This window comes from Tetrao urogallus (genome assembly GCF_951394365.1).
Source record: "Tetrao urogallus genome assembly, chromosome: 4".
NCBI lineage: Eukaryota > Metazoa > Chordata > Aves > Galliformes > Phasianidae > Tetrao > Tetrao urogallus.
In genome coordinates, this window is record NC_136817.1 from 62,121,057 (window position 1) to 62,147,468 (window position 26,412).

The window sequence follows — 26,412 nt, forward strand, 5'->3', positions numbered from 1 at the left end:
CTACACATTGGATTTGGAAATCATTTTCTCCAGTAGATTCATCATTCTCTCCTGTAGCTGTAAGCTTTGAACTTGAATGATGTTTTGCTGATCCAGAATCCTGCGTACTTCTCTACAGGTTTCTTCCATAGCTCTGCTCAACTTCTTTTGTTCTTCCAACATAGCCTCCATTAATTTTAGCTTCTTCTTTTGAAAGCTGCAGCTTTGCATTTTCCTTTTCTTAACTGGCCTTTCTTCAGTTCTGAAACAAGAAGATTTGTTTACAATTAAAATCACATTTATGGAAAAGGAAAAAAAACCAAAAAGCTACGTTAGGACCTAGGACAAGCTATAACTAAGTTCAATTAATAAAAAATGTTCTCCAATAAATTCACTCTCAGAATTGTGCCAAAACAAAAGTATTTATTCCATTGTTTTATAACATTACTGACTGTAAAAATAGGTTTTAAAATCTCATCATTTTTAACAAGATTTTTTTCCCACAGAATCCTAGGTATAACATTGTCTTTTTATCTTGCTTTTTACGTGCTGAGTTTCTAAACTGTGCTGGGGGAGTCTTTTTGCTCACATGGTCATTATATCTATTGTAGTTCAAGCTGTGAGTGAACTACTCATCTGAAAAACTTCCAGTTACACATGGGCAACTTCCTTTCAATCTTAGCATGACAGTCTATGTATCTAGAGTCCCCAGCATCAAAGTTATCCAATGATGGGTCTCAAATTCCCTTTACACAAACAGCAATCTCAGCTGTATTCTGCCAAACACTGCATTCTTTCCAGGGGAAATCCAGTAAAAGCACAGTTTTGAGCAGAATGCCATGTCAACAACTTGTAGATTTCAAGACAACCTTGAATGAGGACATCAACCTAGCACTAGAGGAATGTTTTTACTGATGTGAAGAAGGAGAGTCGGGAGGGAGGTCACTCAGCTGTGACAACTCTGTATTACATTTCCATATATGTTCTTATCCTACTTGACATTCAGTTCTCTCTGCAATAAAAATAAACAGACCTAAGAACCTGGAAGACTTGCTGCAAATATAACAAAAAGACACAATTCCCTTGATATTTCCGGGTGTAGTAAAACACAGAGGGTGAAGCCTATGAAAAGAAATAAGTGGATTGTGTTAAATGTTATTAAAATCTTAGAGGAAGAAGAATAGAATAGATCTTGAAGGAAGCTACTTCACTACTGCTTGGTCATACATCCTCCTCTGCACAGGTAAGAAACCATGACTGCTATGTACCAATCTGAATAATAACCCATTTTTAATGAAAAAGAACTATCAGTGACCTGAAAATAAATATTAGTATTAGAAATGGAAGATCTTCATTGTTTGAGGACTGAGAATCAGAACAACTATGCCTTCTGATAAACACAGGCTCATTCAAATACAGTCAAATGCATCCATGAATTAATGAGACTCATCCTTGAATTGAAGAGTACAACCACAAAAAGGTCTGATCTTACTCTTTTGGTGTGTAAGCCTTGTGTACCAGTCAATTTACCTTTCAGAAATTGAAGAATAGCAAAGATGGAATGAACGCAATACACAGCTACTTCAAGGAAACAAGCAAAAAACACTGGGAGGGCCTCAAAATCAAAGCTTAACTCACTATTTTCCAACTAGAACCATGACACTGGTTTAAACAAGGAACAGATTATTACAGTGAAGAATGAATTCCCCATCTTCTGCATATATCAGTACTAGGCTGGATGTGTAGTGAAAAATTTCTAAGAGTAAAACCATAACAAAGAGGCAACAGAGATATGAAGCTCTGAGTCAGAAGTCACTGCTGTGGGGAACCATGCCACAGAATGCCCTCCATAACACCTTCGGGCTCCACATAAGAATAACTGAATTTAAATACATGGATGGTGTTTTTTAACAGGCAGCTGCTCCAGCTGGCATTGAGGTTTTATTATAGTCTATTAACCTATGAATGTAAATTATTTTCTGTCCCATTTTCAGCATGGTAGAAATGGCAAAACTGATGAGGTCTGAACCCCAGTCACAACCTGTATAATTATATTTTGTCATTATTTCAACAATAAAGAAACAAGGCTATAAGTTAGACCATGGGATGAAAAAACACTGTTTTCAATTAGATAAAAAGTCATTCATGAGTGTTGTTAGAAATTCTGATTTTAGAAGCTTAAGTTGCAGTACAAGACTCCATCACTTTGAATTATCCAACAATAACTCTATTATTGTCAGATGCTTTATTGACATTGCAATACAATATAAGCTTGTAAAATACTGAGCAAATACCAGGCATCACATTAAAAAAAAGTAGAAATTTCAAAGATTTTTCTGACCTTTGAATTGCAACAAAAATAGGAATTAATATGATCCCATGGTTAGGGAATCATCCCTGATAGGAACAAATCTAACATCTTGCAACAAAAAATACATCTTTATGTTATCAGATAGTCTAGTGTATGAAATACACCTCATTGTTTTAGATAAGCAACCTCTTAACTATTAAAAAAATATTAGAAACCAATTTAAGAATTGGTGAAGGAGTTCTTGCATGAGAGATGTCTTTCCATTCACAGATACTAAACCATGAGAGGTTGTTTATCAGGGGATATCAAGCCATTACAATGAACTGTGATGTAAAAAAATTATTGCCTGTGAACAAGACGACTGTTACAGGTCAGGATTTATAACTAGTTTTTAATATAGTCAGCTATTCAAGGACCATTTGCTTGAATGATTGAGTGGACTTATCCTAGTTTTACCCATCCAAGAGTAGGCCTGGAAACAATAATCCAAACTTGTTAGGTTGATTCTTCTTCCAGCATTACACCCTCTCAGTTGCGTGACTGACAGATAATTTTATTGTTGCAGTTAAACCCTCACAAACTCGTGATAAGATCTGCAGGACCAACTTTTTCCTGCCAGAAAACTGTAATCAACTCTTATTTCACACCACTCTGGATGAAAAATGAGACCGGCGAAGTCTAAAGTACATAGCCTGCCTTCTGCTAAAATGCTGCCTTCCAGACAACTCCAATCTTATCAGAAAAGGAAACACATTTGCATTCTCAACCAAGCATTTACTTTGAAAAAATGCCATTCTTCATTTTATATAATGTACGCAATGTTCTTTCAAACTGCATGACCAGCATTTCAGTGTCCACGGCAATATTTACTTTGCAACTTTTCACCATTTTAATAATAGCTGAAGCAAGGGAAATCTCATACCATTACTCCTACCAAAAAAACAAAACAACAAAAAACCTAGAGCAAGCCAAAAATCATCTAAGCAAAATGTGGTAAGAGATACAACGCTGCAGCACTATCATGAACATGCCTGTACTCCTATCACAAACACACTACCTCCTATGAGCACAGACATACATGCTGAATTTTGGCAATACTAAATGACTTTTTGCCCAGTCCTCCTATTCCCTTCCAATCTCTCGTGAAAAAAGGAAGAAATTGCCCAAATTCAGCAGAATGGGAAACGTAATCCAATTTGTGATTTACAGGAAAGCTGCAAGAGCCATTGAAGAAAAATGTTCCAGGATTTCCCTTTTGAGATAACAGATCCCATTAATTCTGTGAAATATTAGAAGGCGGGCAAAAAAATTAGATGCTACCTCAGCTTATAAGAAAGTAAGCTTGATGAGCTCTCTGAATGTTCATCTTCAAAGCACTCTTCCCTTCCTTCGTATGTAAACTGATTATATGGCAAATACAGAGGTGTAGACTTAGCTGATGGTGACTGCGAGGCCTCTGTCTGTGACGTAGAAGGACCTGGTTGCTGATTTTCATGCATTTTCACATCACTGTGGTCTGTCACTTTGGATAAGATCCTATCAATGGTTTTGTAGTAAGGCCAGTCTGGTGCAACAGTTTCACTGTCAGTCATGCATTTTAATTTCCTGCAAGAAAAGGCATACAGCATTAGAGCTTGTTTTCTTTTTTAAGTACTCTTCATACATATCTTCTATATGAGTATTTCCCATTATGAGTATCAATGTCTACAAATATCATTCATATTCTCCTCCTCACTTTGACTAAAAGGTCAACATCACCCGTTAGAACATTCCAGTAACAACAATAAGATATGGATGCCTGCTTATCTGTTATAGGGTAAAGATCAGTATGGGAAGAAATATAGCTTCATTTATTTAAAATAATAATAATAAAGCAGTTAATAATGCATTATAAACAGTAAACAAAAAGATTACAGTTGAAGAACTGTCAGCCATGACCTTGTCCCTCACATAAGTTTTGTTATAAGCTTTATCATTGAGTCCTAATGTGAAGTTCACCCATTCAACATCCACTGTTATTTTATTCACTTTTTAAAAAAAATATTTTATTGAGAAATAAAAAACCTGAGGTGAACAGACACATGTCAAAGACACTCCACTGGCCAGCTAATATCTCAGAATTTCCTCCTGTTTGCTTTTTGCCTTTCCCAGATGGGATCTTTAAGTTAGTCTAACCAAAAGTTCATCAAAGGAAGAAAACAGGGAAGGCAAGATTGATGGCGAAAGCTCCATTTTCATGAACCAGGTTTCATTTACATTAAAAAAAAAGAAAAAAAAAAAGAAGAAGAAGAAGAAAAAAAAAAAAAAAGAAACAAATCCAAATCCAATTCTCCCAGCTATGAAGAGGTTTCAATTTGCAGGGGAAAAAAAAAAAAAAAAAAGATGAAAACAATTCCTGGACACCTGGCCCAGCCTTTTTTCTTGAAGCCTTCCACATTTTCCCTCCTCTTAATCCATCCTGCCCACATCAGTCCCAGAAAGGATAGAATTAAGTAACAACATGTAAACACAATAAAAATGCTGCCAAACTTAAAAGTGGGAACTTGAAGTTCTTCCTTTTAGACACCACTGAGCTTAGGCTAAGGGGAAATCCACCAGTGAGAAAAGAAGGCAGAAAGATTTGCTTAGATTTTGCAGACATTTAAGGATTCTTCTTTTTTTTCTTGTCCTTGCAAGGTCTGATGAGCTTTCCCGGCTTTTTGGGAAAGTCTTTCATAGCAAAGCCTCCACAGCTGTCTGTTTTTTTCATGCCCTCTATGCATTCAAAATTTTAATTTCATACATGTTTCGCAACCTGCTGCTGCAATTTCATAGTCAGAGAATATCTAGCACAACTTACAAACTCATCTATATCCGTCAAGTACAGACACAGAATAGCAAAATATGGGGCTCAAAGCAACCATCATTTGATATTATTTTTGTCTAATTGTTCAGACTATTTGTATGCCAAACATATCAATTATGCCACTATAAGCTTCTAACTGGGTCTACATTTCCCATTTTCTTGTCCATGTTAAAACCTTCAGTCCATTTAAGCATTTTACAGTATCATCCTCAGATACTCGTTGAATGCATTCGCCATGGTCTGTCATCCTCATGGATAAGACAGCAAAAAGCCATGCATGAGCACATCCCTGTCATGTCAGAGCAGTCCCACAGTTGGATTAAGATATCACCAGACATGGTTTGAGCCTTCAGAATGGCAAAACATTCTCCCAAAAAAGACAAGAAATCTCAGATGTGGTATTCTGCCAACTTTGTTCCGGGGCAGGCAGAGGACTCGTGTTAAGCCTGGTGTCAGCCAGCTCCCCCATGTCCATGTGCAGAACTGCTGCCCAGTCAGTCCACCTTCAATCTGTGCAGAGGATTCAGTTGTCCCTGGGACAGGATTTGGGGCACCATAATATAAAAAGGACATAAAACTACTACAGAGCATCCAAAGGAGGGATATGAAGATGGTTATGGGTCTAGAGAGCAAGATGTAGGAGGAGCAGCTGAGGTCCCTTGGCTCGTTCAGCTCACAGCAGAAAAGGCTGAGGGAATGCCTCTATTTGGTCTAAGCTCAAAGAAGGCAGCTCCATCCAGCATTATTTTGCCTTGAATCAGTGTTCTGATGACTATTCTGAATACATAAACTTCCAAGCACTATTATGTTTATCACTATTCTTCCTTTATTTTTATTATATCATCCTGAACTAAATGTTAATTTCCTTACTTCAGCAAAACTTCTCAGGAGCAGGTATTTTACCAAGTTATATCAGAACTTTGGTTTCTTGTGTTTGAGCTCAGCTATGTGCCTAGACCCCATTTTTGCTAACGCTCAGGATTTTGAAGGACAGCTGTAGTTTGTTACCTGCCCACACAGTTCTAGGACTGCAGCTATACAAATCTAGGTATTTCTATGGCTCTGACTGCACTGGATGGGTACAGATTCTTCTACTTCTGTCTATTTAACATAGCTCTCGGCTAAAAGAAATAAGAAAGTTATCATTATCAGAAGGTTGACATGAGAATTTCATTAGCTTAAAAGCAGCACCAGCAGCAACCAACTACCTGTATGGAGTCTGGCTCATATACAAAGGAAAAAAGATGAAATAGATAAAGAGATGAGAAGATAATGGGCAAGGGAGCGTCTACTCCAGAAAACAGGTAAGGAATACTGTGAGCGGTGGAGGAAAACAGGGAGAACAAATCAAATAGATAACTTGGCAACATTAAGATCAAGCTTCAGGACTCACTGATTATTTTGAAACAAACCAGAAAACTGAGAGAGACAGCTGAGAGCTTCCTCCTGCACCAAGATAAGTAACCCTGGCAGAACTGAAGTCTAAGGCAAAGATGCATTTGCTGCTCCCAGTCAATCATTATCATAAATAATCACAACAGGTTGTAGTTGCATCCAAAATGTAAAGCTGCTTTTCTCTCTGTTTTGCTTTTGTGTGGCTTTGTTTCATGTTTCTTGTTGGTTTTGTTTTTTTCTTGAAAAGTGAAGAAGTTAGAAAGAAATAGGACAACATTTTTCAACTCTCTGAAAAGGTAGATAATAACAGGACAAGGGGAAATGGTTTTAAGTTGAAGGAGGGAAGATTTAGGTTGGATATCAGGGGGAAGTTCTTTATTATGAGAGTGGTGAGGTGCTGGAACAGGCTGTGGATGCCCCGTCCTTAGAGACATTCAAGGCCGGGTTGTACGGGGTGCTGGGCAGCCTGGTCCAGTATTAAATGTGGAGGTTGGCTGCCCTGCATGCAGCAGGGGGGTTGGAACTTGATGATCCTTGAGGTCCTTCTAACCTAAACCATTCTATGCTTTACACTGGGATGCAGCACTTTGGAAAAGAGAGGAAGACAAGCCAAACATTCAACACTTTGAAAACATAAATTGGGCAAATCATTGCCTGAGTGAGTGAGCAAGGCAGAACAATAAGGTAGGAGTAAGTGAGAAAGTGAACAGAGTTTGCAAAATAAATTCCTGCTGAGTTTATCTGGACCTGTCACAGTTTCATGAGGCTCTATTAAAATCCAGCTGAGAGCAGAGGCAATGGAGAGCTCTCTCCAAAAACTGGCATCAAAGTTGAGTTTCCAGGGGACAAATTTCTGAAGTATGAAAAATACTGTTACCCAGTTAATCTGAAAGATGGCTGTGAGTCTTACTGGAGGGAAGTGAACAAATTAATGGGTTTTGAAGTCCTACTGCCAAAACATTCCTCAGAATGGACTGCAACACCAGCTGAGTAATTTGTGCTGCCGTTGACCTTCCTTCAGACTTTGTTCTCTGTGCCTATTATCTGCCTTCTAAAGTAGAACTATTACAATATTATTACAATATTACATTGTAGAGAGTTTTTAAAAATCATTAAATCATTATGTCATCAGTACAGACGACAATTTGCTTTTTTTTTTTTTTTTTTTTTTTTTTTGCTTTTTTCACTCTCTGCTCAACACGCTATTGCTTTTTTATTATTATTACGGTATTTGATATTACTGCTTGCCTTAAGGAATGGATACAAGATTCATCTCTTGGGGTTTCTGTGAAAAGCTTTCGAAATAAATAATAAATAGCAACTGTTCATGAGCTAGTCAGTGGGGGAGGGAAAGAAAGATGTATGAAAGTACAGTACTTAAGTTGTGCATCTGCTATAAATTATCAAAATTAAAGAGAAAGCTGGTAAAATATTCAAATTTAACTTTCTGCATTAAATTTGATTCACTTACATTTCATCATTTGCTGTAGCACAGGTCAAATATTTTACTTGCTTAATGTCACAGAGGATAGCAACGAATTACACAAGCAACAATAATTAATTGCTATCATGTACACATGAAAACAAAAAAATAAACTGATCACATATTCAAATCGTGAGACTGATTCAAATTTACCAATCACTAACATTAATTGACTGTGATTCAAATCAAACAGCAACAGCTGCATCCTATTTCCTAGGCTTTGGGAGGGTGATGTTACTGAAAACAATAAATTTGCATTCACACAGCTCTTATTTTTAAACATCAGAGGGAATCAGTCAAAACTGAGAATGACTGTACAAGCTTTCCAAACCCTGTTTTGTTTCTATAAGCCAGAGCATGCTATGCCAGTAGTAGTACAAGAGCAGATACAGTGCATTAAGTGCAGTATATTAGCACTGATGAGGAAGTTCTTTCTTTCAGAATGACTAATGTCAGGGTTCTATGTGCTGAATGCCCCAAGTAGCCTATATAATAGAAAGAATTCAGCAAATACTCTAAGTGATGCTGAAGTGCAAGTAATGGCATACTAATCCCAGCAAAACTTCTGATACTCAGCACATCTGAAAGACAACTTGAATTCCAGCAGGCCTGGCTCAGCCCCTTGTCCCTCCTGACAGACACAGTGGGACGTTCATGCATCTTACTCCCCAGGTGATTTTAAAAATCAAGTTTAAAACCTGTTGGTTGCTCTGCCCACAGGAAGCATTTCAGCTTCAGGTGCGATTCCTAAAAGCAGAATTTCACCCAGATGTACCTGCAAAAGTTTTCCTTCTGGATGTGCAAAATTTTCCACTTAGACAAGCTAACTATACATTAAATCCCACAGTGGATTTAATTTTTCCTTAATATATGGAAACTACAGCAAGGATTACTTCTGGATAAGGTTGCAATTCCTCCAAATGCACTTGGGCTACCATAATGCAGAGGAGTGCAGATCATCATCATACTGCCTCCATTCTGACAAAGGTCCGTATGAAATTCTTGAAGAAACATGTTGATATTTTGGGGGGGGGGAAATTCAACTGGAACAGTACTTGTTTCCTTTTCCATTGACAGCAATATTCTGACATCCACTATCTTTTATGACTCTAATTAGAAGACAAATGATACCTGTATTTTTATTTAATAAATCTGATCTTTCATGAGAATAATAAAACAACCTACCACTCCGTTGGTCTTGGTGACTGTCAGTGGTAATGAGTTCCACATGCTCATTATGCAGCGTATTACAAACTTATATGGCTTTTCAACTAATTTTACATTTCTTACCTTGCAGTTTCAACAACTTCTTGTATTATGGTAAAAGAAGTGCCTGCTTTGTATTCTCAAAAATTGTGCAGTATGTTTTCACACACCTCTACAACTCGTTTCTGATTTTGGGGTTTTTTTCCAAGCAAATCACAGACTTTCCCATTTCTCTTAATGAAGAAAGCTTTCCACATCTTATCCCAATCATGTTTTCTAAACAGCTTCCCATTCACTTGTCACCTTGTTGAAATGTAGGGCATTCAGAAATAAGCATAATTCCAGGAGGGAATAATGAGTATGATAGATTTATATAATGGCATTGTAACATTTGCATGATGTTTTTACTACAGACTTGGAGGAATGAGATACGATAGCCCTAAAATTGTGTTAGTGCTCAGAAGCTCACATGCTCTGAGCTACCCCTGAACTAACTTTGTCAGCACAGCATTCCACATGGGATAAAAAGATGCAGCCAGGAACCCGGGCGAACACCTGGGCTGTTAGCTCAGCCCAAGCTCCAGGCCACCATTGGCACTGATGTATTTGCATTAGCTGCAGCTTATGCAATACCTGCTGGATAAATGCTCCTCCCCTACTTACGTATATGTTTGTCTCACTTCGGCTTTTTCAGCACTGTGAGTAATGGCTTTCATTGGGCAAAACAAGCAAAACAATATAGAACTGGATCAGAAGTCTAGGGGATCCTCAGAGTGGAAAACAACATTATGTCTTCACCATTATTAATGTGTTTACTATTTTAGATCCTTTAATATTTCAGAGAATTAATAATTGTTTCAGAGAGGTCCCAGGATGTGACTTGGCAGCAAGAACACTTACCACTGAACTTTGCTAACAGCTAGGAAAAGTACTCCTATTCCTGCTAAAGGAAGAATACACATAGATGTGTATACTCTTACATATATGTATGCGCTCATAAGTAGTTTGCAGGGCAAAAAAAAACATTTGCCTTTATGAAATTATGTCACAACACTATGTAACGCTATTTTCTGATTAATTATTCCACTCTTGTTCATTTCTGACTATCAAAGTAGAGACCATAGCAACTTTATGACACTACAGTTGCCTGATGCAGTGGGAAGAAATCACCACTTGGTGCAGGACAAAGCTGAGGCTTTGCTATTGGTGCTACATTCCCACATTGGGCTTGCTAACTCTACGTCATAATTATAGACTTTCTCAGATGACTTTACCCACTTTCAGGATATTTTTTCTTCATTGCAGAGTGCAGCCGTGATGTGTGGAAACACACAAAGATAAAGCACTTTAAGTACACTTTTCAGGTGCCTCAAAGCAAAGCCAGCAGTCAGTGGTAACTAACATAATTTGGTTTCACCACAATGTTTTCTTTTCTCACATGCCAACAAAAAGCCTCCAGAAAACGATGAATTTTAAGTCATATCTTATATTTGTCCCTGGGTTTTCTATCACCTCCCCTTGAAAGCAAAGCAAACAAACCTGCGTTGGATAGAAACAAACAGTATAGGAGATGCATTTCAAGTCCAAGAGCCCCGTGATGGTGCAAGGCAGTTTTATAACTCTCATAAATTAGCATCTTAATCAATGAGCGGGGAGCCGCAATGCACTGCAAAACAGAGCAGCAGTACGACAACACGCAGCTGAAGCAATCTCAGAAGTTCACAGAGACATAAGATTTTTTTTAAGCACTGCGTTTCCACACACGCGCACACACACACACAGACTGCATGGGTGTAAGGGGTTCATTTCTTCCCTTCCCCCACTGCAACTTTAAAGGAAAAACATTAATTAGAAAAGCTGAGACGGTCTGACTGATGATAACACTGAAAATTTAGAACAAAGGCTGACAGAGATAGCCTATTGTGCTTGGCAATTACGGCACTTCAATATTGCGCGGTGTTGCTAGCTAGACACCTGTAAAATCCTGGTGCTGCGAGCTGTGCTGCTCAGCAGGAAGGCTGCAGATCTAGCAGGCTAAGCAGGGGCCTGCAAGCCAGCAGCTCCCAGCTCTGCAGCTGAGTGGCAACTGCTGGGCGATTCAGGGCAAAAATGGATCGTGCTTCCAGCCTTCTCACTCAGTTTGGGAGAAGAAAATTACAAGGATTACCACAGGGTTAGTCAAACATTTTAGAGGCATTAGCATCTGCTGGAAAACGTGGATTTAATATTATGGAAAATGATGTTAAACATTGTGCTCGTGGGTCTTACAAATGCAGGAGGACACTTAAAGTTAAGGGGTTTACAGGATTCTCCCTAGTTTTCTATGTGATGAGCAGTGTCTGCATTAAGTACAGGAGGATGCCTTACAGAGAAGCAAGCAGTTTTAACATGGTTGCCTGCTGTAATAACCTTTTTTATTATTAATATGAGCTTTGAGGAGAGATTAAATAAAAGAGTCACATATTTGATTTTCTTGCATTACAAGCACACGGCTGAAATCACCACTCAGGATTTCCAGTATGAGGCAGTTTGTGCCTCACAGAGATAAAAATTTTAGAAAAAGAGAAAAGAAAAAAAAAGAGAAAGAGAAGCATTTGTTTCTGCTAAATTCCAATTCCTTTTCCCCTCAAAGCAACAAACGTCTCTCGTTTTCCAAGCCAACTTCCCCTCCTGCTCCATCTCATCTCCTCGCAGCCACCTCCGCCCTCCCCCAGCTCCTCGGGAGCGGTATTGACGGTGCACATCGATCCCCTCCCTGCAGATATAGCAGCGCTGCCTATAATTACAGCAATGTGTGTCACTCAGCAATAAGGCATTCCATTATTCCCGGCCCCTTGAAGTGTAACCCTTCAACTCACACGAATAAAACCCAGGAGCTTCGTTCCCCAAAAGCATTATTCAGTATTTATTATAAAGCAAGCAAAACTTTGCCTTGTCACACCGACCCTCTCTGGCCACTTCTAGCTGCAGGAGTTTCCTTGCAAGCAGCTGCTGCCAGGCTGACACAATCAGCAAAGAGAAAAAAAAAATCTGCTTTCCCACTAACTGCATTTCCGTCCCTCTACATCATAACACCGCGAGTTAATTACGACGCGACAAAGTTGTCCCGGAGTTTGCAATGAAATGGGGGAAAAATGAAGCATGACGTAACAGCGATGGCGAGAGAGAATTTTAAAAGCGATACGAACAATCTTTAATCTCTTATCTACACATTTGCTGAAGGATACTTCTTTCTGAAAGGCAAACAGCGCAGCCTTGCCCCTGCTAACATCTCTTAAAATAAAAAGAATTAACTGAAGCTTACCTGTACTGGAATGTCATATTTGTAATTTTTATCTTTATTTCCTCTCCGTGGCGAATTTCTCCCGTCATTTCAAAGAGTTTGTTAGCCATTTTCTCATAAACTTTGGCATTCCTTTTAGTTTGTTTCAGTTCATCAAAAAATTCTTCCCAGACCAGCATTAAACCTCTCATTTCTGCATCAGTCCAGTTTCTGGCCCTCCTGTGTTTCTCAGTCTGAGAAGAGACAATGTAACTGGGAATTTCTGCTGCAGCCATTGCTGACTGACCTAAAAGGGTTTTAAAAGAGGACACTTAATATAGATTGAGTTTTTAGCTTAGGTTTTTGTAGTGCAAGACATGCATATGTGGATAAAGAATTTGAATGACAACAGAACATATGAAACCTTTTTGCAACAGCTTGAAGCTTGAGTGCACAAAATGGGGCCTACATCTGACAGGCAGGAATTTAGTTAAAAGCTTTTAAACAGAGAAACGTCATTTTGATGTCACGTTTCCATAGCAACAGAGCAACTGCATAAGCTACAACAACAAAAACCTTTTAACTGAAAGCCAAAGAATCAGGACAAAGTTGACAGGCCATCAATATTAAAGCTTTTAAACACTTTAGGTTTAACAAAAAAAAAAAAAAAAAAAAAAAAAAGAGAGAGAGAGAGAGAGATCTATGCAGCCTTTCAGAAGCTACTTTTAAGTTTCTACTTCTTTTTCAGCTTTCCCTTACCTTTTAGGCAGACAATCTGCTGGCGGGGGGTCATGGTCGCCTGAACGAGCTTTTAAGTTGCGCCTTGACAGCCTCTCTGGGAGGCTGCAAGGACTGAGGCCATGTACACACACACACACACACACACACACACACAAAAAAAAAAAAAAAAAAAAAAAGCTTTTTTCTTTTTTGCAAAGATACTCTGCAAAAAGAAAAAAAAAAAAAAAAAAAGCATCAGCCAGCTTCATGGCAACTATACATCTCCCAGCTAATCAATGTTGGAGCGGGCAGCCTCATTAAAAGGGTGCCTGCGTCTGTTTTTAAGCACATGCACAAAATACCGTTTAAGTGTTTAAATATAGAGAGAAATGCATATGCAATTTTAATACAAAGCCACTTTTTTTTTTTTTTCTTTTTCTCCCTGAGATGTTGTGCTGCTGATAAGCGTGTACTGCAGTCCTGTCAGGATGAATTTGCCTTTGTAGGTATGTATTACTCTGTGTATTTTGTATTCTGGCAATTTAGATGCTATTTATGCAGCCTGTGTTCTGCCTTAGGACTGCAGCAGAAGCATTTCACCTGCTTTACGGGGAACCTAAAAGGATTATTCAACGAGTTAAAAAAAAAAAAAAAAAAAAAAAAAAAAAAAAAAAAGCTGCAAGATGCTTAGAACTGTGAATAAATTGCTTTGCTGTAAAACAAGCATTCTGAGCTGGGTTTTATACAGGGCTGAATTCTGCCAGCAGTTATACTGGAAAAGCACCACCTATTCATCATATTAAACAGAGTGTACCACGAGCCAGAGGGCCACATCCTGCCCCACGTACATCTGTGCAGGCAGTGCCTTTCCCAAAGCAGTGAGATGCCTGAAAGCATTAATTGGAGCAGCACGAGCAGCTAGAGAGAAAGATGTTAATTCCCTGCAGTCCAAATACCGCTGCGTTATGTAAAATATAAATAAATAAAGCACGGACCTTTCTTCTTATTATTCTCTCTTTCAGCATATAACAGCAATAGGGACCTCACTGCAGGGCACTTCCTGAAGATTAATGGCAGGCAGGGGTTAATGGCCTGAGGCTCACCCAGTCAGTCGTTAATCCCCAGGAAATGTTCTGTGCCTCAATCCTTAATGCTTAAGTATCCTATAAATTGTAAGTCTTCTCATAACCACATCCTTGATCTTAACAATAGTTTAAAAATGCACAGCTTGGTTTGCATCCTGGGCATGGCAAGGAGACCACATCATGTTCCTAAAGGTACACTATTAAAATCTGTGATGTTTTTTTTCCTTCTTTGCATTTCACGTTTTCTGCTGTTTATCACAAAACCAAGGAATAAGGTGGGAGATCACACATACTGCACACACGAAAACTTCTACTGATCCAGCCCTCGCCGATCTCTGTTAGAAATATACCTGCTGAGTCACTGCCTTCCTCAAAGAAAAGGGGAAAAAACCACCTAGCTTCCAAATAACTCCTTTTAACTAGTGATAGGACAGCCTAGCAACTATTACCTTTAAAATGTGTAAATAGCAGCATATGTTGTTGATCTTGCATGGTTTGTCTCTTGGGTGGCCAGCTGGGAGACATCACATGATCAGGGGACAGATGGTGGTCAGAAGAGGATCAGCTGGTGACACAATCATTTTATTAATTTATCGTTTTGTTTTGAAATTCCCATCACTTAACCTTGGGCTCTGTGCAGCTCTATCAGTACAATCGTACCAAATTCTGTTGACTACATCCATAGCCAGGACAAGTTGAAGAAATAAATATGGTGTTGAAGACGAAAACACCGTGGGTCTCTTTTAAGAGAGACTGGGGCTGTTCAGGGGCTGATGTACACTACTGTCAAGAAAAGGTTGCTTTTCAGCTTTTAATATTCTATTAGAGGTTTGTTTGTCTCCTCCAGTTCTTAATCCACCTGGACTGTGAAAACAGTGATAAACACTGCTGTGGGGGGAAAGTTATGCATGGTCTCTCCTTTAAAGATTTTTTTAATCCAGTTTCTAGCTCAGCCATCAGAACATGATGGGACAGAAAGCCTGTCCAGCAGCAGCCAGTTTGTTCTGTGTTGGTCCACAGACATTCCTCTTCTCATCTACATGTGCTGGGCACATGTGGGACTGTTCCTTCCACATAGCCCTGCCTGCGGGGCTGTGCCCCCATGGAAGGGAGGCCACAATTGCCCTGAATACACATTTCTTACTTCTATGCTGTTTCCTATTAGGGTTAATTGACAGATTGATATAGTGGCATAGTGCTATTTAACATCTGTTAAATAAAAGAAATGCTTTCAAATAATGCCTCCCTTATTCCCCTCCCTTCAGCACCAGAAGGGAATCTAAGTTTCCAACACTCAAGTTTTTAACCCGTCCTCTGAGAAAGTTATCACTATTAATTATAGAGACTCTGCCTCCTCTGCATTGCTGAAGGGCACGTGCCCAGTGGTTGGTGTAGTGCCTGTTTGCCAATGGGGACCTGAAAACAAGAAAAGGGATCTTTTTACCCCAGAAATCCTCCCTAAACTTCTCCCAAGAGCCGAGGAAAGAAAAAAATACCTCTCTATGAAACGCACCTATCTGCTGACCGCTCTGCAGATCTGCTGTTAACCCCTATCCTGGACACTGAGACTAGGGGAACAAACATGAGAGGAAAGACATCCTGTAATGGGAGAGTTCTCAGTCCCTAGAGTTGAGGGACTTGGGGAAGGAGCTCTAATAGCAACTTTAATCCACCAGCCAGATAAGATTGGTCATCTACCTCGGGACTGGTTGTTCACCAATCCAAGCATAACTGCTAGCCAGATGAGCTGCTCCTCTGCCAAACCCAATGCACTGATGCACATCACTCACATGCTCCACCTGGCTAGCTCCAATGACCCTACAGCCCTCCAGCACCAGCCTGGCACCAAATACCCACACTAAAGCGGTTGCTGTTCTCATAGCAAGGATGCTTTTCCTCTTAGAAGCTGTATGGGAACTGCTGAATCACAGCCTAAACCTCTGATTGATCACCTGAGGAAAGCAATGGGTCAGCCACCTCTTCTAGACCCATTTAAGAGCTGACTACCAGTGGGACAGAACCTCTTCTGGAGATCCCTCCTCTGGAGTTTTGCAGCGAGCCCAGGATGCAGGTAAGCTTTCTATCTATTCTCTTTTTGTTATTATAATCTGTTTTGCCAAACTCTCTTGTTTATTTTGTAATTATAACATCTTCATATTCATTGAATATACAGAAGCCAATGAAATAAATACCAGAGCTACTGAGTACCCTCTGTAAATAACCTCCCTCTATAGCTGAATGCCTTCTCCATTCTCGTCTTCACAATCCCTCTCTTTGTGCAGTGACAAATACAGAAGAACATTCACCTCAGTGCACCTGAAGATCTCATTCACGCCCTTTCTTTCAGCACACTCCTGTTCCTAAGACAAGAAATCATGAACCTAATGATCTTCTCCACAAACTGTCTAAACCTGCTGCCTTTTTTGCAATCATATATTAGCTTGAGTAACATCTCTCACAGCTGCTCCACCTTTCATGGTAATATTAAAGATAATGTCAGCCAATATCGGGACACCAAGTGTGTGACAAGAATAATTTAAGACAGGTCAGAGATAAGCTTAATTAACTATGATCATAATAAGAGAGCATACAGACAGCATCTCCCCTTGGTTCTCCGCCTAGTAATCGCAGAGACCCAATTGCTTCAGAAGTAAAAAAGGAAGAAGTGAAAGAAAACAACCATTTCAAGGTTACCAAGGCCAGATATCCATCCCTGGGAGAGATGGACTCAGGTAGCTTGCTAACTGCCACAATTCTAAGAAGGAAAGGAACCAAACAGTAAGTGTGGGATGATTTGAGGAGATGGATGATGGAGGAGCCTGTAGGAGTGGCACACCCAGTATTATCTGAGCTCAGAGGTAAGAGCTGGAAACAACCAGAAACTGCTACCTTCTGATACAAAGGTTTGCTCTTTTAGTTGGGATTGATTTCTTAGCCAGACATCTCAAATCTTAAACAATTTTGCCACCACGTTAACAAAATCCAAGTGCCCAAAAGGGCAGATGGGGATCTAATGAAGTTCACCTATAGATGTTTCTACCACAGTGTTCAGCTTCTTAAATCCTAACGTATCTGTTGACAGATACATTTAGGTCGGACATCAGGGGGAAGTTCTCTGCCCAGAGAGGTTGTTGATGCCCCGTCCTTGGAGATGTTCAAATCCAGGTTGGATGGGGCCCTGGGCAGCCTGGTTTAGCATTTAATGTGGTGGTTGGTGGCCCTGCATGTGGCAGGGGGGGTTGGAGATTCATGATCCTTGAGGTCCCTTCCAACCCTGGCCATTCTGTGATTCTGTGACAGTACTTCAGTGATCTGCACTGACTGCATACACAGCCCTCAGCTTTGCAAGTGTGGGATAATGCATGCCAAATGAAACTTCCTTTCACCAAACTTTGGGGTAAGGATTTTTTCTCTTGCATTTGCAGGGAGATAACAGTTATTAGTCAACCATCAGAGCTCAGCCCACAAACCCTCAGTCATTAAATAGTGACTACATAAGAGCATGTCTGATCCTGATGTTAAGGACTGTGGTAGAAGTTGGGCAGCAACCCCATGGCAAGATAGAATTTATTCTATGACAGCCTAAGATATTTCTCCAATTTATTTCTGATATCCAGAAGGATGGCTGCCTCTACAGAGGTGCTGACACAGGAAGCTGCCTATTTGGATTTCAGAAATGAAAGTGCATTACTTTGGGTTATTTTTAAGTCAGCCATGACTTTAAGATCTGAACCCAGTTTAAGCAACACTGTCAGCAAATGCCTTTTTAGGCTGTTCAGGCTCAAAGCCTCTGAGCAGTGCTGCTGGGAGGAAAAGGTCCCTGCTGGAGGGTGCATGGCTATTTCAGTAGGATGTCCTGTAATGTCACATATAAATCTAATAGCAAGCTTGTTTGCACCCTTCTGTGTTTTGGGCAAGATGTAGAAAGAAAGGTTGCTTAAGGCACAGGCCTGTCAATGCTCCATGAGCTCTTCAGTGTGGCTCATGAGGAGAGTAACACAAGCAAGCAATAACTAAACCTTGAAACAGGATTGTCACTGCAGAGCATATGTATGTTCATCCTCTGGTTACTTCAGTGCAGACACGTATAAAAGTATTCACCTGCTTAAAAACAAAAGCAGTTGTTGGTGCTTACACAGCAGTGGAATACTGAGTTTTAGGCTCAAAAAAAGCTGTCTGCACATTTTAGGATGCTCCTGGAGAGATCTCATTGTGTCCTTCCAATACTTGAAGGGAGCTTATAAGCAGGAAAGAGAGCAACCAGACCATGGCAGGGGGTCAGATCTTGATGATCTTTAAGGTCCTGTTGCAAAGACAAAATTAATTTATTCAGACTGAGGAACTACAGTATGCATCTCACAGTACATTAAAAGGATAGTCCACTTTGTCAGAAGGTCTACAAACTAATAGGGGCCCACCACAAAGGAAACAATAGAGTGGGAACAGGATAGACCTGGACAGACAAGTGACAGCAATACATTACAGAGCAAAGGTCACTGAATGGTTGAAAAGCTTTTATGTACGTCTAAAATAAATGTTTTATGCCTGCAAAGAAGCCTGACAACAGTAATGAGTGCTCTGAAGGAAGATACACAGGGCTGAGAAAAGCAAGCCTTCTTTGCAGAGAAGACCTTGATGATTTAAAACTTAGAACAAAAGAAGAGGAAAAAGGAACATTTCCACACAAACACTCCACTACTGAGCTTCGGGGCAGGTTTTCCTGCTGTCAAAGCAGGCAGCCCAGAAGGACAGTTATCTATGAGTTGGAAGAAGCTGGAAAGGTCTTTGATTTCATTTTGATAGGCCACATTCCTGCTTGAATTTCACTTTAATCAGAATCACTTCCCAAAAACAATTTGATCTTGCTGAACTGACAGATTCAGACCAAAATAATCTCCTTTGCCTATTTTAGTAGTAACCATGGAAGCCAGCTTTGCACGGATATTCAGTCAGAGGGAAGGATGGAGAGAGGCAGCAGGGTGAATACAAGGTGGGAAATGGGGCTTCAACATTTTCACGGTGAGACCAGTCAGACTAGGAATCATTAGCAACAGGGGGAATCAGAAGTATGTGGAACTTCAGAAGGAAAATCTCATAGGATGAAGGGAACCCAGGGAATTCACTGCTTGGAGAAACCAGGTATATATAGGTATGCTGGTAGTAATTAGATCAAAAGTTATGGTACTAAGTTTTTGTTTCATCTTACAGTTTTTCAGGGACTTGTGCTTCAGATCCCAGTCTCCCCTCCTCTGGACTGAACAAACCAAGGGACATCAGCCACTCCTCACACACCTTGCCTCTACACCTTTCCCCATCTCCACAGCCCTCCTTTGGATGCTCTCTAATAGTTTTATGCCCTTCCTACACTTTGGTGCCCAAAACAGCATGCAGTGCTTGACTAGAGGCCACACAGCAGAAAGCAGAGCGGGCAGAACCCAGCACTTATTATTGTTAAACTTCATCTGATTGGTAATTGCTCAGCTCCCCAGTACAGGGAGCAAAGACCGGCTCTATGCCTCACACTCCCAGTTCAACTAATGGCAAGCTGAGTGTTTCTGAGATTTGCTTGCCCTTCAGAAATCATTTGCAGTTTCTTAGCACATGGAGCAACCCTGCAAGATGTAGTAACAGACATGCTCCTTTTCTGAAAGGGAAGCAACAAATCAGATTACAAAGAAAAATCACTCTGTTCCCAATGAATGGTTTCCTGAATCCCTCTGAAAAGAAATTATTTTGGTCCTGCTTACATTCAGAGGTTAGTCAATAAGCTCACTTGCCCATGTTTGGTTGCTAGCACGCAGCACAATAAAATGTGCTAGAAAGCATCTTGTTCATTAAAACTGCTCCTAAAACACTATGCAAATATTTCTCTTTCAGAAGTAAATTCCTCTGAGAACTTATTCTAAACAGTGCATTTCAGATGTGGCCTTTAATCTGCTGCAGTTTGGATCTGACATGTTTTGCAGAGGAAAAATAAAAAAATCCTTGTTGCGCAGAAGTCTGTCCTTTGCTTTGCACTGAGCAACTTTTCTGCAGCTCAGCAGAAAAGCAGCCAAGCCATGAAAAACCAGACGATAGTGGGTTTTGTCCATGATTCTGCTGCCCACGGTCTCCTTTCTTCCCCAGAGAAAGAATTAATATCGCCGTTGTAATCCCTTTCTAACAGAAGCACAAAGGCAGCAATTGTGAAAAATAAATACTTCAGGAGGTTATCAATCCATTAGAGAGATGCTCAGCCCCCAGGTTTAAACAGATGAGATCTGGCCAAGTGTAAAGCACTTGGGATTCACACAGGATTCCCGCTAAGCAAGTTTTTACTTCGTTTTGGTAGCTAGCATCACAGCTGTGTTGAATAAATGGGTTCTAGCCTGCTGCTCTTCCAGAAAGGAGAGTGGTTTGGGCCCTTTTCCAGTAACCACCGGCCTTGGAGAATCTGCAGAGCAAGTCACTGGCAAGCCCCTGCCAAAAGCCCAGCCTCACTGCTCAGGGCTTGCTACCGGCTTGGCAGCCTGCTGCATCCACCTAGCAGCCGTCTGCATCCCCTCGCCATCCTCCTGACTTCCTGCCAAAGCCCGCAATGGGAGCAGAGCATGGGGAGGCTCTCAGCCCCAAGTTTTGAAAAAGAAAAAAGAGCATACAATCAAAGATATCTGCCAAGCTGAGGAACGCAGGAGCATCTCCAGCTCTCCTAGGTTTCTGCTCGATGTACCCAGGCTATCCCTGCTCTTTTCCCCTTGCAAAGTTTTGCTCAGCTATGCAGACCCGCAGAGGAAGGTTTACAGGATTAAAGAAATATTTCAGATAAAATATTTAGGGCACCGGAGATTTCCATATCAAGTCATAAAAGATTAAATACTAAAATGTAAATGGTGTTTAGGGTATTATTGCAAGGCAGCTTCAGGAATGGAAATCTTAGAAAAGTGTTTAAATCCATGAAGTTCAAATGTTACTTGTAAAAGACTGGCCTGATCCGAGAGCTGCCAAAAACGTAAGTAAAACCAAGCTCACACACACCACTAAGCTTATCAGCTGAGGTAGTTGCTAGTGGAAGTTGAGGTCTTACAAGAGGTAGCTGCAATTCCTGGGACAGACTGCCAAGCACTGCCAGTCATCCCTAAAGGGTTTTGGTGTCCTTTTATGAAAATTGATCACGGTTTTCAAGGAGATCCAACTGCTCAACTGGAATCATCATAGCAAGTAGTGCTTGGTCTTGACTTTATTCCCAATGCCGTGCTCTGAGTTTTTCAGGAAAGTTCAGTTCCTCAGTAAGAAACTCTGTGGGAAAGCCAAAAACATTCTGGGTTTCCAGCAGAAGTACGTGTTTCCGTGTCACCCAACAGAGGCCATGCAGCCATGTGGCCAGTGAAGTCTCGTACTGTCTGCATTTGCAAATGCAGGTTCAGATGATCTACACAAATTCTTCAGCTACCAACGCAGTGGATCAGATCTCCAAGATGAGCACAACTGGCAACTGAAGTGCTAGCTCTCACGCCTTGTGACATGCAGGATGAGGTGTCATCTCAACATAAAAGGTGTATCGTGATACACATATAATGCTGCTCCTTTTAAGTGGCTTGCCAGTATTTGGAGTCTTGTGAGCTTCTCCATTATGAGAAGACATTTGAGCCACTTTTTTTGCTAGGATGTTCCAGTTTTGCTCTCTGGACATTCTGGTTTGCTCTCTGGCCATTTCCGTCTTTTGCACCCATCTTTTGCTCCTCCAGCCTGCCTTCTGCCTGGAGACACCACATCTCCTCTTGCTGCTTTCTTCATAAGCTTGGATTGAAATTGCTTGCGTGTTTCCCATCGACTCCTGGCTTTTTCCAGCTGTTTTCCTTCTGTGTGGCTATCCTCTGTTTATCACACACGGTTCCATTCCAGTCACTCTCTAGCCACCAGGGTTCAGTTTATATTTCAGCTTTAACACACTCCTCTGATTTGTGTATCAGCTTCTATTGTTTCAGCTATCACTAAACAAAGGAGAGTGTGCTCGCTTCCTTCCACAGCCTCAGTGAAAGACAAGAAACTCATTGGTCCGTGGATGAAAGAAATATTTTCTAGCAGTTGCACCCAGAAGTATTCCTTCCAGCCTTACAGCTTAGAGTCCAAGGACATCACTCTGCCTCCTTTCATAAATTCTCCTGAACAAATGCAAACCCACAAACCGCTTGTGGATGCAAATTCCTCTACCTCCAACACTAGCTGTCCACTGCCACCAGTGATTTTAAAATCCTCCCCAGAGTTTTTCATTCAACACAGCATTTGGTTTTGTAAGCCAGAGGATATGCCTTGAATAAATATACATCTGCACAGAGAAAAGAAACATGATTTGCGTGCATAAAAATGCCTACTGCAATTTAAGTATTCAGATGCAGAGGCATGCAATGCTGATACTATACCAAAAGCAGCAGCTTTTGTATATTGGTACCTACCACCAGCCATTCCCCAGCTGAGCAGACCATCAAGCGAGTCACAGAATATCTCTAGTTGCGAGGGATCCACAGGGATCACTGAGTTCAATAGGACTATTTTAAATGTGGCAGAGTCATCATCCATGGAGGTTTTTGAGAAAAGGGTGGACGTCACACTGAGTGATGTGGTCACTCTGATGGTTGGACTGGAAGATCTCGTTGGTCATTCCAACCTTAATGATTCTATTGGTACTATGGCCCTGATTGCTGATAGATTAGTGAGCACTCAATGTTTTTTGCAGCAAAGCTACTCCAGTAGGTGAGAAAATAAGAAAACTGAGGGGCTACAGATCCAGTTTTCAGTAGTGCAGAGCCTACCTATTTCCTGCCAAACTCCACAAGAGTTGTTCACACGCAGCATAAATAAGAAACCTAATCCTGATGTTTCAAGGTGGGGGAGGGGGGGCTTAAAACATATGGAACCTAAAACAACACAGATGTAAGTGACAATCCATTCTGAAGATGTAAATAGAGAGAGTCTGCGGCAGATGTGAATGGCACAAGAGAACTCTTATCGTTTCATTCCTAAACATTCAATTGACAGACTTCTGCATAGCCAGAAGTAGATTGTTGGATCCCCATCTTCTAAGCAAATTTTCAATTGCTCAGGAATTTGGGATTATTTGATTATAAAAAATAGCTTTAATGACCGTAGGGCCAGAGATACTTTTAACCAAAGTAGTAACAAACCACCATCTGATAGCAGAGAGATCAAGACTAAACAATTTGGATAAAACCAAGTCAGCTCACAAGGCATTATCTCATTCTCTTAAATTATAGAAGTGGTCAGAGTTTTTCATTTGCTGTGCAAACAGAAAGTAATAGTGCATTTCCCACGGGAGGCACTCTTGTGCAACTATTTACTAGAAGCAATCAGGCAGCTCAAAAGGACTTATGGAGGTCAGTTCTCTTCACCTCCTACTTCACTGTAAAAGAGTAAAAACTACCTGGCTGTAGCTCCTGTTTTGCTGAGGGTTTCCAAAGAGCTCAGCAGCCTGATCAGCCAACCTTCTCATCTAAGGGCATAACAAGTATGACTGCTTTTTGTCAGCCTCTCATAAGCCACAAAAATGAAAATATTCTTTTTCTTTAATATACAGCAGCTTTAACCTAACAGCAATAGTTTTCAGGTTTGTGCAACATATTTTGTGCTCTTTTTCCCAAACTGTCTATAATGCCCTGTACCCATATTCCAGTGGCTGAAGCCACTCAAGGAGACCAACAATGCATAACAGTTGTCTAAAATATTCAATCCTAATGTCATGATTTTCTTCACTTGCAACATCTTTCCTCTCTGCACACTTTGCTTCACGACAGCTGTAAAGGCAGATTATATTAAAGCTCATGTCTACCTTTTCAAATGATTTCTCATCAAGTCTCAGTGGGAAATAATTGAAGATTAAGCTAATCATTCCTTGAGGCCACTTATGGAGTATTTCATCACTTCTTGTGAATACATTACAAGGAATTTCAGTGAAGTGCTCATCTGCCAGGACCACTGAACACATGAGCTGTGACGGCTGGATGGCCCAGCACACACCTGGGAAATGAGGATTTGGGTCAACTCCAGTACATGGGACAAGACAAAACCCTATCCATTTCTTCTGGCAACAGTAAACACTTCCAGAATATCACCCCACCTCTCTGAAAGCAAAACAGCAAGTCTGACACGAGCTGTTCAACATGACATCACATACTCCCAACTAACTTTCTGATCTTCACTGTCACCTAAAACCTGTACGATACCACATGGCCATGCCAAAGTGCAGCTACCATAACTTTTGATCCCTGCTGTAACCAGCTGCCACAATAAGCAAGTTCTTTCATCAACCAGTCTGCAGATCCTTTCTTGATCTCAGTGCCTCTCTGAGCATTGTATGCAGTTATCAGATAACTACAACTGACATCCAGACTCCCACCAGCCACTGGGTAAAAGCCAAAACATTGAGCCACAACAGATCCCAAGACAAAAATTAATATGCTTTTTCTGTCTTGCAGGAGTCAGTTAACCAGAGATGAAAGCCAAAAGAAAGGTCCAAAAAGGTTTTGAAGCAGTGCAAAATACCCCCTCGGAATGCGGGAATAAGATAATTCTTTCAGTAGTGAAGGTCCTTAAAGCAGAATCAGACACAACCTTATTAATGTTTGCTTTGACAGAAATAAACATTTTCAGTTTCCTTCTGCAGATTCTTCTGCTATGAGGAAAAAGAGAATCCATTAGAATGGTCACTACTAATATAGGGAATATTCTTGGAGTGTTTTACGCAGCTCAATACTTTAAACATATTGGAAACTCTATTCTACTCTGCCTCCATATGAGGTTTTTATCTTACAAACAAGAAATCCTTCAGGCAGGCAAGTTCCTGCCTCAGCATTTAAAATACTGCTGGCATTACCAGTTATCAGTCTTAAAGCTACTGGAGTCACTTTCACTTGTAAGATAATTTAGATTTTTCCCCACTGCTTTTGACATGACAGTAAGGGAAAGCAAGATCAACTTTAGTTCAGATTATGAACATGATGTAATATTGATATTATTCTGCATCCAAAAATGTTCCAGTCAATTCTCTTTCATTCCCAAATGCTCAATCCTGTATGAAACAGTAGTAAAACAGTAAGTAGATCTTTTGACTGAGATTTCTGTTTATATTTGACTAATGTTAATTATCTTCAGAGAACCAATATCTGTGCTGCTTCATACAGCACAATACATACGCATACATCTGTTACTTTACTTGGCTCTTTTCTAACAGGAACTATGCTAGCACAGGTAATGGCTGAGAAAATGAGGGGATAACTAAAGGGGGAATGAGCCATTGCCTCGCAGCAGAACCCCTCAGAAGGTAAAAGTGTTTTATTTTCCCTCCAAAATCCAGAAACATTTTGCATGTCCCTCCAGACTCTGCACCATCTTGGGACAAAACTGAGATTGTTAAAAATCAAAACCATTTTTGGATGCCATGAGCTGATTTTCTACATGCTATAATTTTGCATAAGAACCAATAAAAAGAGAAAATATTTTGTCTTTCTTTAAGCAATGTTCTTGTAGCAGGAAGGAGCTCGGGGCATCAATGAGATTACATTTCACTACACGACCATAAGAAGACATGTCCACCACAGGGCACCAAAATGTTGGAATCTCAAGACCATGAAAAAAAATGTTAAAAGCCCACAGCTCTAAAATATATCCCTCACTCTGTTGGTTAATATCTCTGATACATCCACTCACACAGCAATGTCTGAGCGAGTGCATCAAAGGAAAGCAAACAGGTTTCAAGGATAAAACATCAGTCAATTAAAGCCTATAAAAACCCAAATCAGCAATCACCACAAAAAGCAGGTATTATAATGTGAACTCCCCTAGTCACAACGTACAAACCTGTGAAGCAAATCTTTGCAAGGGTCTGCAACTGCGATGGCCTTGACCTCCTCCAGCTGAAGAGGAGACAACACAGCAACTTCTCCACGCACAGAAATTGCTGCCCCAAAACACTCTTCTGCGTTCCTTTGCCCTGATTTTCAGAGGTGGAGCAGTACAGAGGCACGGGCTTGGGAAACAGGCTGCACACACCTGCACATTTATAGCTTTGGGGTTTTTCACATTGTGGAAGAAAATCTTTGGTACCTGCTGTCCTGGGAATAGAAGATCCTCCAT

The 26,412-nt window shown here is 40.5% G+C and overlaps 1 protein-coding gene across 1 annotated transcript; it reads right to left on the reverse strand.

Annotated features, from left to right (window-relative positions):
- Positions 1 to 26,412, reverse strand: MSANTD1 (Myb/SANT DNA binding domain containing 1; the record flags this gene model as incomplete). The annotated part of the gene is given in 5 exon segments (XM_079535066.1): positions 1 to 241; positions 3,611 to 3,895; positions 12,524 to 12,788; positions 26,137 to 26,319; positions 26,322 to 26,412. Coding segments are annotated over 5 exon segments (1,065 nt in total).